We start from the raw sequence: 20,510 nt of genomic DNA, 5'->3' as shown, positions 1-20,510 counted from the left end.
AATGATATCTGTTGACATAATTGTTCATATGTCTTTATTAGATTCTAATATTAGAAGCCAGCGTTTCTTTTGCCCGTGAGTTAATATTTGGTGACGTTTCTTTTGCCCACTAGTTTATAGTCTCTTTCGCATATCCAAATTATATCCGATACCATTATCATATTGAGTTTATATAAGTAAAAGTTAGATCATTAAGATTTCGATAAAGTAACGCAAAAATGGTGGTGGTTATAGTAGGAATCGTACAACCGACTCTGCTTTTGGCAGGGATTTTTTTTATGAATATGGAAAGGATTTTGTCGTTTATATCTTCATCAAAGATTTGTATGAACGAACGAATTAATGAAAGAGCGAAATATACTCACGCACGATGGATAAGAATATATATATATATATTCACATGTCAAACCCGGTCATAAGGTTAGCGGATTCTTCAAACAGATTTTCAGTATTTATTTAGAGGAATCAGATCAGCACTGGCATACATTACCTTTCAATATACCCTATATTTAATATTTAAATCACACATACAAAGTTAAAATATAAGAGATTAGTAAATGGAGCATTCCAACAAAAAGCACCTCCGACGGGACTCGAACCCGCAATCCCCGGCTATCACGCATTGTCACCAGTCCGGCTTAGGAGGCCGATGCCTTATCCATTAGGCCACGGAGGCTTATGACAGCCAGGGCGAAAATATCTATTTTTAAACACCTGGTATTTCCCTCCGCAAGAGGGCGCAGTGTTCGCTGCAACAGAGAAGAAAGCAAAATGCCCAAAGAGCGATCTCGTTCACCTGCCAGAAGAGGTGAATAATTGTCTTTTCTCCCCTTTTTGTCGTTTTCTGTACGAACATTATGTGTGAGAGGTTATCTGTCAACACAACTGCGTTTATATGTATCAATATAAGTCGTTTCTTTGTACCATGACGTTCATTAAACGTTTGTATTTTGATCTGTCCGGTTTTCGTTTGAGACAGACAACAGGCAGTGTTTTCATTTCACGTTGTTGCATTTTCAGATACTTTGAGATCGAAATTTTACGAGTTATAATTCAGAAACATTAATATTGCACCTTTTAAAAAAAAGTTTCGAGGTGTACATGTGACATCATGGATCAATATAATAATAATACCAAATTAAAACAATTTGCAGAACAAATCTTGTAGTTTTTTAATTCCTGGGAACCGTAAATCAGTATGAGTATGGTCATGGAAGAAATCCTAAAAACGAAATACGGCCTCGTCAGCGAGTTTGTTATCATTATTAGTTACATGGTCCTGTGCTTCAGAGGTGCCATCTTGGTCACAGTGGCTTCACTAAAGATCACCCCATTACCTTTCTAGAGCTGGGACCATATCCAAAGTCACAAGAGTGTAGTCAAGATACTTATCCTGATACAGAAAGATTCATACATTGGTTGTCTGGTCGTCATGGTTCCCAGAAGTCTCTGATTAAACTGTGTTTGACAAATCCTAGACATAGTTTCTCGACCCATGTCTTTGGCAACCCATGCTTACTGTAAAAGGGGATGATGCTTGTCGCAAGAGGCGACTAATGGGATCGGGTGGGCAGGCTGACTTGGTTGATGCATATCTTTGTATCACAATTACGTGAATTGATGCGCATGATGTCAATCACTGGATTGTCTGGTCCAGACTCAATTATTTACAGACTGACATCATATAGCTTGAATATGGGCTGAGTGCGTCGTAATCAACAAACAAACAGACATAGTTTCTTGAACTCACTACCTTCAGCAACCATACTATGCATTCTATGTGAACTGTTCACCATTGGTCCCTAAAGTTTAAACTGTATACTAGAAACACTTGTGTACTTGAAGTAACTTTGGGGCTATTAAAAATTATTATTACCATTTTTCTTGACCAATTTATCAGGTTCATTGTTAGGATATAGAACTTTTCTTTCGAAGGTTTAATCCCACTTTTCTTTTTTTCAGATCGTGAGAGACGACGATCACGTTCAAGGGAGAGGAGACGTAAGGTTTTATTATGATATCTCCTTTTGTTATTTGGGTTTGTGCTTGTACGGGTAGACCTGACATGATGTATCTGGGTACTGTACCAACCTTTCTATGCTGCTGGGGCAAGGGTGGTCTTGTCGTCTGAAGCACTGCGATCTGCTGTGCAGATTTGCATCCTTTAGGCACACCAGAAACCTATGGTCATGGGTTCGAAATCATGTTTTTTGTCAAAGGTAGAAGGGGGCACGGGTGGCCCAGTCGTCTAAGGCGCCGCGATTCGCTATGCAGAGTTGCGTCCCTTGGACACGCCAGAAACCTATGATTGTGGGTTCGAATCCCGGTTCGCCCCGTTTATGTTTCTAGGTTTGTCAGCACCATGCCCATGCTCGTGGGTTTCACCGAAGTGGTAAACGTCTGGGACCTGCATCACTTTGGGCTTTCCTCCCACATTAAGCTGACACGCCGCCATATAACTGGAATACTGTTAAAAGCGGCGTTAAACCCAACTCACTCACTCACTCACTCAAAGGTAGAAACTAACAGTTTTGGTTTACTTGTCCTTATAATGATAAAATTTTGCAAACCCTTAAAATATGGCATATTTCTACTAGTCCTAATGATACCTTAACTGTTGGGTAGTTTGGCAAGGATTACAGAACGAGTAACACTGTAGAACACTGTTGGTTTGTCAGCACCATGCCCATGCTTGTGGGTTTCATGAAAGTGGCAAATGTCTGAGACCTGCATCACTTCAGGCTTTCCTTCCACATTAAGCTGACACGCCATGATATAACTGGAGTACTGTAAAGTATTCAAAGCGGCGCTAACCCCAACTTACTTCCATGCTACTTTGGAACACTTGACACTACTTTAGGTATGGATCACACTGCCACAAATTCTGCATTGACTTAAACTCAAGAGTGAAGCCCATTTCTGGCTTGATATGTCTAGAATATTGCTAAAAGTAGCATAAAACAATACTCACTCACTCTAAACTGCTATATCTATCCCTTGTCGCAAAGTTTTACAAAAACATAAATGCTGTGTCACTCTGCCTGTTGTTGTGTACCTATGTTTACAGCTTTACAATGTCATAACATACTGGTCTACAAGTGCATGAGTAAATTAGGGTTAATATTTTAAAGGGGTGGTCGGGTAGCCTAGTGGTTAAAGTGTTCGCTCGTCACACCGACCTGGGTTCGAATCCCTACATGGGTACAATGTGTGAAGCCCATTTCTGGTGTCCCCTGCCGTGATGTTGCTAAAAGCGGCGTAAAACCATACTCTCTCGCTTACTAATATTTTAAATATCAGTGTGAAGCTGAAAATCTAGTAAATCTCTTCCGTTCCACTGAGCTTAGCTAATTAAATACCATATATTGAAACATGACAAGTTCAGCTATTAGACTTAAAACGTTTTTGTCACTCACTGTTTTAGGTCTATCATCAAAATAAGTGCCTGTCAGCTTAATTTCAGTAAGGCCAAAATTTTGAAAAGGTTATAGACGTTTACAACTTTGGTGAAACCAGCAGTTGTCAGACCAAGAGGATCAACTTTGTGACAAATAACACACATAGCCATTGGAATAGGCATGATAGGGATGCAACTCTGCACAACAACTTGAGGCCTTAGATAATGTAGCATACATGATGTTGATAACTGGGCCTCTCCCCCAACTAATAGCTACTGCTGGACCCATGAAGATTCGGGGTAGAATAGGTCCACAGCAACCCATGCTTGCAGTAAAAGGTGACTATGCTTGTCATAAGAGGCGACTAACGGGATCTGGTGGACAGGCTCACAGACTTGGTTGATGCATGTTATCATATCCCAATTGGATCGATGGTTGTGATGTCAATGACAGGATTGTCTTGTCCAGACTCCATTATTTACAGACTGCCGTCATATTGCTGAAATATTGCTGAGTGCGGCGTTAAACAACAGACAAACGAACTAACAAATAGCTACTGCTATCTTGACCTATACACTATAGTTAATCTGTCAAGGCTGGTTGGTATTCCAATTATGGGTGTTCTTTTCCTTGTTTTGAATAGGGTATGTTCTCAAGTATCTATGTCAAACTTTATAATTTGGGTGAATGTTTCAAGATTTATTATGTAGTCTATCCTCGTTTAATGTAGTCTTATGGCCCAGTTTCACAAAGCAGATATAGCTTAAGTGTATGTTAAACTGTGGGAGTAAATACTGTGGTAGCAGTTACAAAAGATTGTGAAACAAAGCTCTGATCACTACTGAATAACACGACTAATAATAAGTCTTGTATGAATCCCACAGACCACAGGAGGAGGAGCAGGTCACCGAGGGGCAGGCGTTCCCGGTCTCACTCCCCACGAAGGAGATCAAGGTAAGTGCTGGCTTCAGTTATGTTTGTTTGTTGTTTAACTCCACACTCAGCAATATTCCTGCTATATATACCAATATGGTCGTGGTCTGTAAATAATCAAGTTTGGACCAGACAATCCAGTGATTGACATCATTAGCATCGATCTATGCATATAGGATACAATGACAATCATCAACCAAGTCAGCGAGCCTAACCACCCGATCTTGTAACTGTCTCCACCTGTAAAACCAGAGCTACAGATAAGCTGCGTATTTGCGTAAAATACTCCCCAAAAATATTCAAAACCCAATTACTGTCAATCATCTTGTGTACAAAAGCGTGCATTAAAGGAAAAAACTCATATGTTTGAAAACAGCAGGCGTATATACCCAATGAAGCTTTTTAGCATGAGTACAACAGAGCTAATTTCCGAAACACAATTCTGAGTTAATTTACTTTCTGAGTCAAGTCTATCTATATCTATATATATATATATAGAATAGTTATATACATCTAAAACATTATTTCATTTTTATTAAATCTTAAAATGTTCACTAATTTTTGGAAAAATCCAATAGAGTGATGAATGGATGAGTGAAATAATTAGAAGGTAAATACTATGTATTAGGCGATCCACTCAATTGGAGTCGATGACATACATCAACCAAGTCAGCAAGCCTGACACCCGATCCTGTTAGTCGCCTCTTACGACAAGCATAGTTGCCTTTTACAGCAAGCATTGGTTATATTAGTATATTAGTACAGAAATATTTGTCAATACTCATATAGTGCAACTAGTTTCTTGCAAGTGAACAGACTCCCAGTTCCTTCTGAGTAGTAGATCCCCCAAGCCTAAATGACAGCTAGATATTATCTACTTGCCACTCTTAATCTTATGATAAATAATGTGTTGTCAGGTCAGCATCACCGGGCAGAGAGCGGAGTAACTCCGAGGACAGGTGAGTTAATGAACACAGTCATGTTGTGTTAAAGTTGTGTGTACACAGGTGTAACCATAACAGTGTTGGTCCAGGGACAGGTGAGTTAATGAACACAGTCATGTCATGTTAAAGTTGTGTGTACACAGATGCTACTGTAACAGTGTTGGTCCAGGGACAGGTGAGTTAATGAACACAGTCATGTCATGTTAAAGTTGGGTGTACACAGGTGCTACTGTAACAGTGTTGGTCCAGGGACAGGTGAGTTAATGAACACAGTCATGTCATGTTAAAGTTGGGTGTACACAGGTGCTACTGTGTGACTGTAACAGTGTTGGTCCAGGGACAGGTGAGTTAATGAACACAGTCATGTCATGTTAAAGTTGTGTGTACACAGGTGCCACTGTGTGACTGTAACAGTGTTGGTCCAGGAACAGGTGAGTTAATGAACACAGTCATGTCATGTTAAAGTTGTGTGTACACAGGTGCTACTGTGTGACTGTAACAGTGTTGGTCCAGGAACAGGTGAGTTAATACTACATTATCGAAGATATTCAGATTTTGCCTCTTCTGTCTGGAGCTGCCCTGTTTGTCACTGATTTTGCTCCATCTAAATATTTCCATAGTGAATACTATGATAATGTGACGAATATTGACGCAAACACATACCTATTATTTCTTGTGTTTTAGGGAAACAAGCAAGTCTTCAGACAAGCCTGTTCAGCTGAACTCATCACATGTTGCTAATAAGCCCAAGTTAGACAGTGAGTACTGCACCAGACATTGAAGTCGATACATTGGCGATTTCTTGGTAGTTTGTTGTTGGATACCAGACTAGAATTGGCCCCAACTTACGCTTGTCGTGAGGTTGATTTTGTGTCATCATACCCCAAGGCTGTAGGAGATTCCTCATTATATTAATCACTGGTTTGTCTGGTCAAGACATGTTTGTTGCTGACATATAATAAGGCTGAGACTCAGATAAGTTAACGTCTGTTTTTAACAGCACATTGTCTATGATATCTTCCTGAGGCAAAGTCTAGCATTCACCCTGGACATTTTAAGCCTGATTTTCAATGCAAAGATATGGGAGGACTACAGTGAACACAGAGGACACGATAGTCCAATCAGAGAACGTTTTACAAAATCAACGCACGTGTTCTGAAAACATTTTCTAAAAACGTGTTCCGAAACTGAAATTATTCCAAAAATTATTCGAAGACAAATGTTTTCTAAGTGGTTTAAAATTTTCTATCAACTTGCCCAAGTACTTTTATATATTTCAGTGCAAACTTCATTCTTTGTCAAGTCGAAACAATCAGAAGCAGTTTTATTTTTGGTTAACCCCTGCTGAGCATATCATGTTACTGTGACGTGCAGTGTTACTAAAGTACTCACGGAAATGAAAAAAAACTGTTTTTTTCGACCTCAGATCTTAAATAAATGCAGTTTATATACAAAATATGTAAATTAGTACTAATTGGGCCGTGGCACAAATACAGCGTATCAAATAATTTTATGCCTTTTTACACGTAAAAGTGTGTATAAATGTGAATAAAACAGACTATTGTGAAACAGGGCATAAGCAGGTGTAAATAGATCAAGGTGACCTATGACACCTTGACGACAGGTGAGAACAGGTGCATAATACCTGTAGTCTGTTTCTGCTATGTCAATTTGGACTTAGTTTTATTTTTGAATGTTGAAAGTGCCGACAAATTACAAATTTTTAAATTGAGAAAAACAGTTTTTTTTCATTTCCGTGAGTACTTTAGATACTTTGTAGTATGTACACCTCTGTTATTGTAAGAGCGAATTTGGCAGTAATAAATACCTTGACTGTGATTGATTTTCTGTCACTAGTGTTGGGGATGAAATCTTGAATGTTTTCGTTAACTGATCGACCAGGTCGTCTGCTGTGGTAGTCATCTTTGTCAAACCATTTGAAATATGAACAGCTATTGGAATGGATATCATGTTTTCATCACAAGGGACATAACTCATGTTCTGCATTGTGTGGCTCCATGATCAAACTAGGAAAAGTAGGCTTGAAATGACAAGGACGGAAACAAGACTTCGATGTTGACTAAAGTATTGTTGGAAATGCTAGAAAACTGCTTTTTGTCTGTTAAAAAGGGATATAATTTTTCACAGACTGTTGTTATTGAAATATCGAATACCGTAACTACCGATCGCCCTACCTGTGGTTCGAAGAATTTCAGTCACAAGGAGTCCTAACGACAAGTTTACAGGAGACAAACTCAAACGAAAACAGGAAGTTTACATTTATTCTAAGTTCAATGATGGCAGAAATATGCGCACGTGACTCCGTTACAATGATAATAATGTAGTCTTCATAAAACATCTACTCCACACACAAAAATCATTTTGAAAAAATTCTAGATGTGCATCTTCTAAAATGACAAAATGACGCTGCATATTTTTTGTTAACATTGCTCCCATGATGCATGTTACATTACACTTGCATAGCCATAACCGATATGGAACCTGTACTTGGAAATGCATACAAGTTCTTTACACTTTAGAGAGATAGAGGGAAACCATTTATTAATTTAGATAGGGTGAATTACCGAACTGCCTATGCTATGGTGTTTTTAATTCATACCATCAAGTCTACGGTATGATAAGAAAACAAAACAGGTATAGGGGTGGTCTCAAAAACAAAACTGGGGCGTAAAAGGATATTAGACAGCTTTGATACAGGGTGATTAGGCGTATAGTGTACAAGCTTTATGAGCAGAAAGTAACCCTGACTTGTAGTAGAATTTGGGAGGAATTAAAGATACAATTAATGTACTGCACTATTGCTCTCCAAGAGATGCGATTTCGATACACTGTGCGTGGCGATGACTGAGCACTTTTCAGGGGAAAATATTCGGTCCTGTCTATGAGGTCACATTATCTCCGAACCATGCATAACTATCACAATCAGGGCGTCCAGATAATTTACCTTGGTGAATCATTTCACTGACTACATGTGGCTATTGGCAGATGGACAAAAAGCACCCATGGTACCATCAGGTAAAGGTAATCGTGTTATTGTTTTGCACGCTGCAACCCATCATATGGGGCTTATTGATGGATGTTTTCGAGGTGAAAAAGAAAACTGGTGATTTTCATAAGGGAATTATAGGAGGTGATGTGTTCATAGACTGGTTGGAACTTCAGCTATTGCCCATTTTAAACAACGTCAGTGTGATTGTCATGGATAACGCCAGTTAATATAACGTCCGGGAATCAGATACTGTCGCTTAAACCATGAGTAGTCTGAAGGCAACCATACAGGAATATATGACATTGTCGACTTCAGACCATATGAAACGAAAGTTCAACTCATGGAGAAAATTCGACTGAATAAGAAACCAGTAAAGTACAAGACATATGTGCTGGCGGCACAACACGGTTACGTTGTCTTACGTACGGCAGTCAGACATAGTGAGCTCAACCCTGTTGTGTCTATCTTGGCTAAATGTACAGGGATCGTGGCAAGACGTAACACAACATTCAAAAGTTCAGATTCATATACGTCATCAGAGGAGATAAATGCTACCTCAAGAAACCATCTGTAGAACAACAAATACTTTTGGATCCCAAAACCGAAACCTTCCAATACTCATCCCTTTTCATAGCCGTTTCATAGTACATATTCTAAATTGCTACCTCATCAACGCATGTCAATTAAGTACAATAACAGCATTATTTTGAGACCACCCCCAACTCGGTGACATTTGCACCTGGGAAAATGAGGTCATCACCTCAGGTTTAAGGCCATTTCATACATGCATGACAACACACAAATATTTTCTAAGTTTATCATCATTTTACCTGTAAAAGTACATTTTAAGAGTAATCACAGTGTCAGTTAGGACAGGCTAGATTAGGGCAATTCGCGTTATTTTGATATATGCTCTTTCTATAGTCCTTTGACTCGTATTTATTCAATGAAGCCAGAAAAGCAGTTTTCTAGCATTTCCGACAGTACTTAAGTGGACAATCTTGCCTCGGGAAGATGTGTCTTGAATAGAACAACAATTACATGTTTAAAGGGAGATAACTTGTGAAGCCTTGTCAATATGTTCAAATTAAACACAAGTGTGGGCAAAATGTATATATATACAACAAGATGAAACTTTTTTTATCCTCCCTGGTTTGAAAGATGGGGATAAAGGGATTACTTTCTCTGTCCGTCCAGTTGTCTGTTTTCTTTTTCCGGAGCAGAACTTCAAAACCATTATTAAATATATTTCTTGGTGAAACTTTCAAATCAGTCTAGTGGGAAACTATTTCCTTTTGATGATTTTTTATTTTTATTCTTTTGTTTTGGTTTGTGTCATGATGTAATGATGAAAACAAGTTGTTTTCTGTTTACGGAGCAGAAGTCTGAAACCGTTAAATATTTCTTGTTAAAACATGCTATACAGATCAGTCTAATGGGGAACTGGTGCCTTTTGGTGATTTTTTGTTTTTTAAAAAAAAACCTGTTATGTTTTCATAAAGTTGGACTGTTTTCGGAGCAGAACTTTAAACTGGATGAATATTCCTGGATGGAACTTCCTATACAGTCTCATGGTGAACATTTGGGATTTTGAAAAGAACTGAACAGCATTATTTTTTTTCTTCACTGAACTGAAGGTATCCAATGGCAATGAACCAAAAGTGGGGTATGAGTTGCCAAACTCCATTTCTTCATAACGCCAGACTGATGACTCATGTTCAGATAGTAATAATGGCCTGTGTGGAGTTGTGAAATTATTGTGAACTAGCTCAAGAATCAACAGTTCACAGAGTGAGTAATTCTTTCCTGAATATTTGATGTCAGGTTGATGCAGTGATGACTACGCTTTATCATACACATTAATAAAAATGACGACCTTGACTTTCAGAACAAACAATGTCCAAAGAGGAGTCGGACATGATGAAAGTAATGGGATTCTCTGGCTTTGAAACAACAAAAGTGAGTAATCAGTAATGGAAATCAACAGTTCTCCTTTGTATCATGGTATGAATGTCATGCCTTCTCACTGTAGTCGTGTCACAGTCTCCTATAGTTATACTGACCACCTCCGTGGTCTAGTGGTAGAGCGTCCGCCCAGAGAGAGGAAGGTCCTGAGTTCGATCACCGGCCGCGTCATACCAAAAGATGTTAAAAGATGGTACTTGTTGCCCTGGCTCGGCATGAAGGGGCTAAAACAAGGACAGGTCGGCTCAGAGTCAGTATACTGTGTCTGAATGGGGTATCCATGTTAAACTGCGGCATGGTATCTCAGTGAGCTGGCACTATAAATCGTCATTAGCCCGGAGTAGTACAAGCAGCCACACACACACACACATGCATGTCCGTCGCTGTATAAGTGCAATAATCTTGGAGGCGACGTTAAACCCAATTGCACCTCACCTCACTCCTATGTTAATTTTGCTGTCATGTCACAGTGTTAATCAATAGTCTTTGTATTTTGACTGCTGCTTTGCTCGACAAACATATACGATGTACTGTTTTTCTGTTCTCTGGGAACTTAGTACAGGAGGCTTCCACTAAATGAGAGGAGATAAGCAGTAATTTATATATTTATATACTCTTAAAATACTTTTTGGAATCAGCTTTTATGTTGGTCACTTATCTTGGCCAAAATGTATCCCAGTGGGTATTCCGCTGTGCACTCCTGTGGTGATTTCAAAATGTTGCCCTGTGGGATTTTCGAAATGTACCACGTAGGGATGGATTCCTGGTGAGATTTGGTACCCAGCTACCTGTTTGCTCATCATATGAATCACTGCTTAATCTGATCCAGATTAGTTACAGGCCGTTGTCATACAGCTGGAAGTTTCTGAGTGTGGCGTTGTTATCATGACAGCCTTTTTCTGTTTTAGAACAAGAAGGTTGAAGGCAATGATATTTATGTGACTAACCTCCAGAGGAAGCGAAGATACAGGTCAGTGTTTTTACTGTACACTTGTGTTTGAAATAGCTCCAGGTGAGATGGAGACGTTGTACTCTCCTACAACTAATCATTGTCCAGATTCATTGAATGAGCGTCTACTGAATCTCAGCAGAAACAATGTAACACAGTTGTTAATTGTTCAGCCATAAAATACCCAGTTGACAATTATAGTTAAAGTGGAAGTGATTATATGTTGTGATGTATATTTCAGACAGTACATGAACAGAAGGGGAGGATTCAACCGGCCACTGGACTTCATTGCCTGAATGGTGGTGCTGCAGTGGTGGCATCTGTGTGACTGATAGCATCTGTAGTACACTCCGCATCACACTGCTCGGGTGCCACCAGCGTCCAGCATGTCACCATTACGAATTTGATAGAATCAAATATTTCGAACAAGGTTCTGCCAATACGATGAAGTGACGCATTTAACAAGTTTTCCTGACAATAATTCAGACTGTTTTTGTCCTTGGTACAGACATTCTTGCAGATAGAAATTTGTAATTAATTAGTTATCACTTGTTTTATCATGAGATGCAAAGGTATACAGATTTAGAGGAGTTTGGGTGATAAAGTTTAGCACAAAAAATATTTACTTTTAATAAGTAATAACGGTTTTATTCTAATTACTAATGCGAAACACAACTCTTTCAGATGTTCCAATTGCCTCTAGTTAGCGTTAGCACGCTGCATCTTGCTGTCGGATCTCTTGTCTTTGTTGCATCTTTGAAAGCATGACCTGGGTATGTGCTGAACTATGATCTACCATGTCTATTCCATGTCTGAAAGGTCTACGTAGTGCCAGAATTTCCAATCCCATGTTGTATGTCTGCGATCCCGAATGTGGAGAACACTGTAATTCACGATATGATGTTATTTAGGTACGGATGTTGTCAGTGGATGCTCCAATATTTACTCCTGTGATTATTCTTGTTTCTCCTTTTGATGTCCTTTGAGTTGATAAATGTTTTGGGTTGGGGTGGTGATCATTATGGAATATCTAAAATCTTTATTATTCAGTATGTTTGTCCAAGATTTGTGTTCTAGAAAAAGTATGCATCTTAGATTCCACAACACATCTAAGACTTCCAATAAATATGACAAGTTGCTTTTTTCCATTGCCATAGGATTATTCTAAAGTAGTCTTGTTTTCCCTGTATGGGTCATCATGTGACAGAAATTAGTTAGTTCTACCTCTGCCTTGTCTGTATGGTACTGGATGAAAGTTGACAGTGTGTTGTGTATGACAGGGAGGTAACTGTGTTCACTTGATTGAAAACTCAGACTTGAAGGCTCAAATGGATACAGTTATTTATACGTGCTTCAATAGCAGCAAAAGTGCTGATGAAGCATTATGGTGACCTGCATTTCTGGTGTCCTCACAGTAGCATTGACATCAACACTTTGTCTTGAGTTGTCTCCCTTCAGCTGTCCTGAAAGTTCAAGTTTAGTTTCTGTGTTTGACGTGTGAATGTGTCCATGAACTTCTTATTGATCTATCAATTATTGATTTTATTGATTTATCAATATCCAAATTATTCAAATGATATTTTGTGTATCAACAGTGTTGTGACTGACAAAATTAGGAACAGGCCTCGACCATGACCTCTAAAAGACAACCAACTTGCTGGGATATAACAAGTCTATTGTTTAGAACTCATAGGCGGATCCAGAGGGTGTATCTAGGGGGCCCAGACACCCCCTTTTGAAAACCAAATAGTAGACACTAAAATTGACAGAGGATTTGGATATTTTGGACCCTCCCTTGCTGGATTGTCATTTGGAACTTGATTCGTAACAAACACTTCGATCATCATGAGGATGACAACGCTAAGTTGTACCAGAAAACTGACTTCTACTAATTAGTGATAAGTGAAAAACTCCCTTGACACATGACAAGATATAGGTAGCCTCCTGACCTCCCTCAGCAGTAGAAGCTCAGCAGTGTGGTTATTGATAGATTAGGAAAATAATCAAAACAGCCAACTACAGAAAATGATTTTTTTTTTCTCTCTTTTTTCTCTCAAATATGAAGGTGCATGATATTAAAGACTGGTTGGTGTAGGATGGTCAGGTGTTCTTGGCGTAGGCCATCATGGCATTCTACATAGGAATTGTGTCATGTATGTATGTAGTGGAGGTGTATGTGTACTGCAGACTGGTAATAGACACTATCATTCTTTTTCATGTGTAAATAAAGTATTTTAGTCTGGTGAAATATTGATTTGTTTTTTTGTATTAGAAATCAGTGTTCAAAGTGCAGTTTGAGCTATTATGCTGTAGCATTGTTGTATGTGTGTCAGTGAGTATTGTTATGCACCTTTTAGCAATATTCCAGCGATATCTAGGTGGTCACCAGACATGGCTTTACATATTGTACCAGACGTGGGTTGCACACATAGTACCCACATGGGTAATCGAACCCAGATCTTGGCGTGATGAGTTAACGCTTTACCTACAAGGCTACCCCACTGTTGTTGGTTGGTTGGTTTGTTGTTTAATGCCGCACTCAGCAATATTCCAGCTATATGACGGCGGTCTGTAAATAATTGATTCTGGACCAGACAATCCAGTGATTAATATCATGAGCATTGATCCACGCAATTGGGATCGATGACATGCATCAACCAAGTCAGCGAGCCTGACCACCCGATCCCGTTAGTCACCTTTTACGACAAGCATAGTCACCCTTTACGGCATGCATGGGTTGCTGAAGGCCTATTCTACCCCGGAATCTTCACGGGTCCCACTGTTGTACCTCAGACTCTCCATGATTACTGAAGATAACTGTATGTATGATGCTTTGAATCTCATGACTATCAGGGGGGCACGAGTGGCCCAGTCGTCTAAGGCGCCGCGATTCGCTGTGCAGAGTTGCGTCCCTTGGGCACGCCAGAAACCTATGATTGTGGGTTCGAATCCCGGTTCGCCCCAATTATGTTTCTAGGTTTGTCAGCACCATACACGTGCTCGTGTGTTTCACCGAAGTGGTAAACGTCTGAGACCTGCATCCCTTCGGGCTTTCCTCCCACATTAAGCTGACACGCCGTGATATAACTGAAATAATGTTAAAAGCGGTGTTAAACCCAACTCACTCACACTCATGACTATCAATTTGGGAGATGGATCGAGACAAAACCAATTCTAACCCGGATCTTCAGGGGTTTCCTGGCCAATGTGAGATGCTCAGTGTAAGTGTGTGCCACCAGTTTTCATCTACTGGATTATCTTTATTTGTGCCTGTTATATGCAATACAACTCAACTCTACTCAGGTCAACAATATCACCTCAACACAGCAAGTTGCATAGGGGACCCGTGAAGATCCCGGGTAGAATTGTTCTTCAGCAACCCATGCTTGCCGTGAAAGGCGACTAACGGGATCGGGTGGTCAGGCTCGCTGACTTGGTTGATGCATGTCATCGTATCTCAATTCCGTGGATCGATTCTCATGATGTCAATCACTGGATTGTCTGGTCCAGACTCGATTATTTACAGAATGCCGTCATATAGCTGGAATATTGCTGACTGCGGCGTTAAACAACAAACAAACAAAATGCTGCTGAGGTCCCTAGCTACACAAAATACTGAAAATTACATTCGGCCCTTGCTCATGGAGTCATATGTATCAATTGTCTGTCCAGATTCCATTAAATACAGACCGCCCTCGTATACCTGGAATATTGCGGAGTGTCACCTTGAACAGACAAATGAACATATGACCCCGTGTTGATTCCAGATAGGAACACATCCAGAGTATCTCGTGTGTGACGATTTAGGAGACCCCCTTACAGCTTGAGAGTCGCTATAATGCTGATGAGACTTTAAATTTTAACTCACTCACCCCAGGCTGAGATGTTGATCAACCACTTTCTTGACTGGCCCAGACGTGATTATTTACTGGTTAATGTGAGAGTTGGGATAATATAAAACAAGAAGGAAACATTGATTATATCTTCACTTACTTTGAAATTATAAGATACATTGTTTTGAAATGTCTATAAAAAATATTTCTTCATAATCTTGAAGCTGGTTGTTTTTAAAAACAACACCTAAATAACTGTAAAATGAACGAAATATTGATTGATGCACCCATAATATGTTAGTATGTATAGGATAGCGACCTTCATGACGGGTGCCATGGAATTCAAGGAGGACAATATTGCACCCGATGGAGGTCACTGTCATGCACAACGTGGCATGGACTGACACCCATTTTACACTTGGACCCGCTCGGATAGCACGTGCTGCTCGCTTGCATTTTACGGGATTGGCAACTTGAACTTGCGACCTTCGCATGCGTAGCCAAGTGAGTGTACCACTAGGCTACAGAGACGCTGATAAATCACAATGCTTTGAAGAATGTCTTTTTCAAGAAACTGTACGCCAGCAACAGATATTTTACGCCCGTTTCCTATGGTTCATGGAAAGTGTTTGAAACAAAAATGTTCATAAATGTTGTTTTAAGTTTCTTTTTTCGGGTGTCGCCCCTCGGTTTCATCCATTGGATTCGGGTTTTTAATTTCATAAAAATACTCTGACGTCTTTTTCCGACACAAACAACCTCAGAACACTGGAAGTAATGTGCCCGCTGTGTTTAAATGTGGTCTGTCACGTGAATAATTAAATGTCACCGTGCAAGTAGTGACAGATTTTTCTCACGTCATTAAGTAGCCAGTACAATGCGATGGCCGACAAAAACTGTGTACTGATACCGGTACTAATACTAAATGTACTTCAAGGGCTACGCCCTTCCACCTCGCCCTCATCATGTCTGGCCTGTCCCAGATACCATCGATCGGGGGTAGAGACATGGGTGAACATGTTGGGATTCAGGAGGGATTATCTCCGAGGGGCAGTGGGGTGGACTAGTGGTAAAAGCGTTTTCTCGTCACGCCGAGACCCGGGTTCGATTGCCCACATGGGTACAATGTGTGAAGCCAATTTCTGATGTCTCCCGCCGTGATATTGTTGGAATATTGCTAAAAGCGGCGTAAAAACTTACTCATCACAGCTAGAACTACCTGATTGGTAATTGGCAAACCGGCGGTTTATCTTCATTTTAACAGTTAATATAGCGTTAAAATAATGTTTTAGTATACGGTTATACTGACTATGAAGTTCTGCATGACTGGTCTGACGTAATCACGCAGCCCTCACTTTTGAGGGTTTGTCTTTTTCTGTTTATTTTTCGTGTTGCATGTAACATTAGATGAGCCACTCACGAACTGTCATCATTCAAAACGTGTTATTGTCATAAAATATGTGGTAATTATAGAAATACACAATGAGTGGGAGTTGTTTATCAGACAATGAAATACTGCAGGGAGAATAAACCACTCGGGCTATCATACAATAAAACACTGCAGGGAGAATAAACCACTCGGGCTATCATACAATAAAACAATGCAGGGAGAATAAACCACTCGGGCTATCATACAATAAAACAATGCAGGGAGAATAAACCACTCGGGCTATCATACAATAAAACAATGCAGGGAGAATAAACCACTCGGGCTATCATACAATAAAACAATGCAGGGAGAATAAACCACTTGGGCTATCATACAATAAAACAATGCAGGGAGAATAAACCACTCGGGCTATCATACAATAAAACACTGCAGGGAGAATAAACCACTTGGGCTATCATACAATAAAACAATGCAGGGAGAATAAACCACTCGGGCTATCATACAATAAAACAATGCAGGGAGAATAAACCACTCGGGCTATCATACAATAAAACACTGCAGGGAGAATAAACCACTCGGGCTATCATACAATAAAACAATGCAGGGAGAAAATAACAGTTTATTCTCCATGAAATGTTTTATTGTACGGTAAACAACTCCCACTATCAACATTATCACCAGCCTTATAAAGGATGTCAATAAAATGAAAACTCGTATTTAAATAATGATGACTCCCTGTATACAAAACAACCTCGGAATGTCGAACAAGTCCATTATATGAACATGGCGTTAATTTTGGTTTGTTGGTTTGTTTGTTGTTTAACGCGGCACTCAGCAATATTTCAGCTATATGACGGCGGTCTGTAAATAATCGAGTCTGGACTAGACAGTCCAGTGATTGACATCATGAGCATCGACCAACGAAATTGGAATACGATGACATGCATCAACCGAGTCAGCGAGCCTAACCACCCAATCCCGTTTGTCGCCTCTAACGACAAGCAAAATCGCTTTTTTTACGACAAGGTCCGGGGTACGAGTCCCAGGCCGCATCATACCGAAAGACGTTAAAAGATGGTACGTGTTGTTACCCTGTCTGGCCCATTAAGTGAGTGAGTGAGCTGGGTTTAACGCCGCTTTTAACAGTATTCCAGTTATATCACGGCGTGTCAGCTTAATGTGGGAGGAATGCCTGAAGTGATGCAGGTCTCAGACGTTTACCACTTCGGTGAAACCCGAGCACGGGTATGGTGCCGACAAACCTAGAAACATAATCGGGGCGAACCGGGATTCGAACCCATAATAATAGGTTTCTGGCGTGCCCAAGGGACGCAACTCTGCACAGCGAATCGCGGCGCCTTAGACGACTGGGCCACCCGTTTGGTCATTGCGTTTATCCGCGTTGCCCAGCTACATCTATGGGGAACAACTCATAAGACACTTCGCTCTCAAAAATAACGACGTGCAAATTAATCACGCAGCATAACTCACAACACAAACCCGTCGCATGTACATCTTATATAACTCTGGAAAGAAGTGCATAGTCTGTAGCAATTAGTAATTCGTCATAGTATCACCCAGCGTCCATTTCCCCTGCAAGAACCCGCTGATATTGTGTCGAATCCCATGCTCGTGGGGTTTCACCATAAAGGTAACCGTCTTTGACTTGCGCCACTTCGGGCTTCCCTCCCACGCTAAAACAGACAATAATTTCAACAGATACGCCCCGTGTTCTTGTTCGGTTTGTCACAACCCGCGTGCGGTGACGAACCTTGCCTTCTACATACCTGTCTCCCAATCCAGCCTTCAACCTGTGCACTATTTGGGAGGGGCGTGTTGTCCTGATGAAAGACCATCGTATGATTTCTGAAATAATTTAGTTCCAACAATTATGTCAGTATGAGCCATGTTTGCCCGGCATACGTTTAACGGTTAGAGGAACGTGATTCAAACAGGAAGCTACTTGATTTGGACATGTAGTATATTTGTAACAAAGGATCCTGTGTTTGCATAAGGTTGTCTTTCGACTTCAATATTTAAAACAAATTTAAATAACATTCGCTAGAGGCAGGGGATGAATGATGACTCGCGAGAACGTCCATGTCTAAAACCCTGCTCAAATCGGCGTTAAATCCCTTAATCCCTCACTACCTCTTCTTCAACAAGTCATCGATGACACATATTTCTCCACAGAACCTACAAGTTGACGGCGTGTATGTATAAATAAAAACGCAAATACGAACTATAGTCATTTCTTGAAACGAAGCAACCTAAGCTATTCCTATTAGCATACACCGCTCTTAAAAACTCAACGATTATATAAACCCGACTTCAGAAACCTTTAAACATTGTGCAGTCGTACGAGCATTGACCGTCATGGATTTGGAACCTTATCTCTTGTTTAAGAGTCGACCCAGCACGTAAAATGTTATTGTGGTATAAACGTCAGGTATAATATTTTATTTAATGTTTATTTAATATTTTTTTTATTGCTATATTGAGTGACATGTTAATATTTTACATCCAACACATGTTATTGTTTACCTCACGTGATTTGTACTTACAAGTATGCTTGTTCTTTCAAATATTCACCAGCGAAATGCCCATTAAACATATCCGGTTGCGTCACAGCTGTCAAACGCAAGCTGTCTGATTCCGTGATTCGGTTCAGCTGTCCCGTTGGCATTTGTGACCAACTCGTGTTATTCCGGGACAAGCCGAATAGCGCCTCGCACCCTTCTCGTCGCCATTTTTGCGACTGGGTTCCGTCTAAGCGCAAACGGGCATAGCTAAAAGAATTGTCAACCCGTTGCGTAATGATTCACGTATTTCCCCCCATATATGGTATATACTCCATACTTCCAGATGCTATTGAAAACACACAAGCACTTACAGTATTATACAGTATGATTGAACACATTTAACTGTATCTTGGGTATATTTTAAAATGCTAGAAAGGAAATCTATGTAAAATCAAAACATATTCCTGAGGGATTCTTTGACCGAAGTACTTGAAGTCATACGCGCATGATTGGTTTGTCGTATTTTCGCTCATGGCATTCATCGATATTCCCCCTTGGTCGCACGTGTCGCTCGTGCAAAACTACCACGTGCAACTCAAGAAGGAACGGTGTCATCGTCCGTGGTGTGATATGACCTGGCCACGATTGACAGGGCCACGCTACAAACTCGTTGTTGAATGGATTACTCGTGTACACTCGATATTTCGAGGGGAGTTACTCTCGCCCCCCGAAATAGCTTGTGAAACTCTCGTAGTTCCATTCAATAACCAAGACACCAGTAATGGTCATGCAATAGTATCACAGTAGTGTTTTCAACTATTGTAATACATATTATGCACTAGTCGCACCTATATAGCAACCGGTGGATACGTATTAGAGGTTGAGTCTTCTCGTGTTTCACACTGTCATCCTGTAGCGTTATGGATCTAGCGTCATCTGGCATTCGATGTGGCCACGCCCTCCAATGATAGTGTCAACACGGCTGTTATCATGTTTACGTGCGACCTTTCTTTATACTAGTATACAAGATTAATACGACACTCCTTTTTGTAAATGGCAAGTAATCAATACGCGTTTATAGAGGAATGAACGATGTAAGAAATGAACTCCATGACCTCTGTTTGTGATGAGCAAAATATACTCAAGTGTGTTAGTTGAACGTCTGTGGCCTGAGGAAAAGTCTAGACTATCCTGAGTTTATTGATTTTTATAGAGCAATATGACATTATGGGCCTGCAATAACTTGCTATTAAAATGATGGATATAAGGTAATTCTTAAAAGCAAGAAGAAATTGTGCAGGATATCGGGTGGGAAAGATACAGATGTGTGATAGAGATTGTCAGAGATTGTGCATCTGTTGTTGATCATAATATTGACTCTGTTTTGTGGGTTAAAGTATCAGGGAGTTTATTCAATTTATCTCTGGACTTATTAAAGTAAATAACCAATACACGATGAATGAACGATGTGGTAAGAAATGAACGCCATTGACTTATACGAGACCCCAAGGCCCTCGTGTGAGTAACTCTGATTTCCTAAAAAATGTTTACGAGTTTCGGATCAAC

The 20,510-nt window shown here is 40.1% G+C and overlaps 1 protein-coding gene and 1 non-coding gene across 2 annotated transcripts; one reads left to right on the top strand and one right to left on the bottom strand.

The window, feature by feature from the left end:
- Window positions 1-578: 578 nt before the first annotated feature.
- On the bottom strand, window positions 579-676 carry Trnar-ccu (transfer RNA arginine (anticodon CCU)). Its single transcript has 2 exons — window positions 640-676; window positions 579-614 (listed from the first exon to the last, which is right to left on the bottom strand). It is a non-coding gene; the product is annotated as a tRNA-Arg (tRNA).
- Window positions 677-736: 60 nt separating this feature from the next.
- LOC139453078 (U4/U6.U5 small nuclear ribonucleoprotein 27 kDa protein-like) lies at window positions 737-13,447 on the top strand. Its single transcript, XM_071234701.1, has 8 exons — window positions 737-808; window positions 1,963-2,001; window positions 4,283-4,352; window positions 5,249-5,290; window positions 5,960-6,033; window positions 10,174-10,244; window positions 11,159-11,220; window positions 11,441-13,447. Exons 1-8 carry the CDS (start codon window positions 772-774, stop codon window positions 11,493-11,495), a joined length of 450 nt encoding a protein of 149 aa, XP_071090802.1. The 5' UTR covers window positions 737-771; the 3' UTR covers window positions 11,496-13,447.
- Window positions 13,448-20,510: the final 7,063 nt, after the last annotated feature.

This window comes from Haliotis cracherodii, unplaced genomic scaffold, assembly GCF_022045235.1.
Source record: "Haliotis cracherodii isolate W230 unplaced genomic scaffold, xgHalCrac1.p SCAF_9, whole genome shotgun sequence".
NCBI lineage: Eukaryota > Metazoa > Mollusca > Gastropoda > Lepetellida > Haliotidae > Haliotis > Haliotis cracherodii.
Note: the sequence above shows the minus strand (reverse complement) of the source record. Positions and strands in the feature narration are given on the sequence as shown.

Bases quoted from the DNA above. Each gene is read 5' to 3' on its own strand.
- LOC139453078 (XM_071234701.1), top strand. From the start codon at position 772: ATGCCCAAAGAGCGATCTCGTTCACCTGCCAGAAGAG. The intron at 2,002-4,282 runs GTAAGGTTTTAT...TGAATCCCACAG, and splicing joins ACGTTCAAGGGAGAGGAGAC to ACCACAGGAGGAGGAGCAGG. The intron at 6,034-10,173 runs GTGAGTACTGCA...CTTGACTTTCAG, and splicing joins TAATAAGCCCAAGTTAGACA to AACAAACAATGTCCAAAGAG.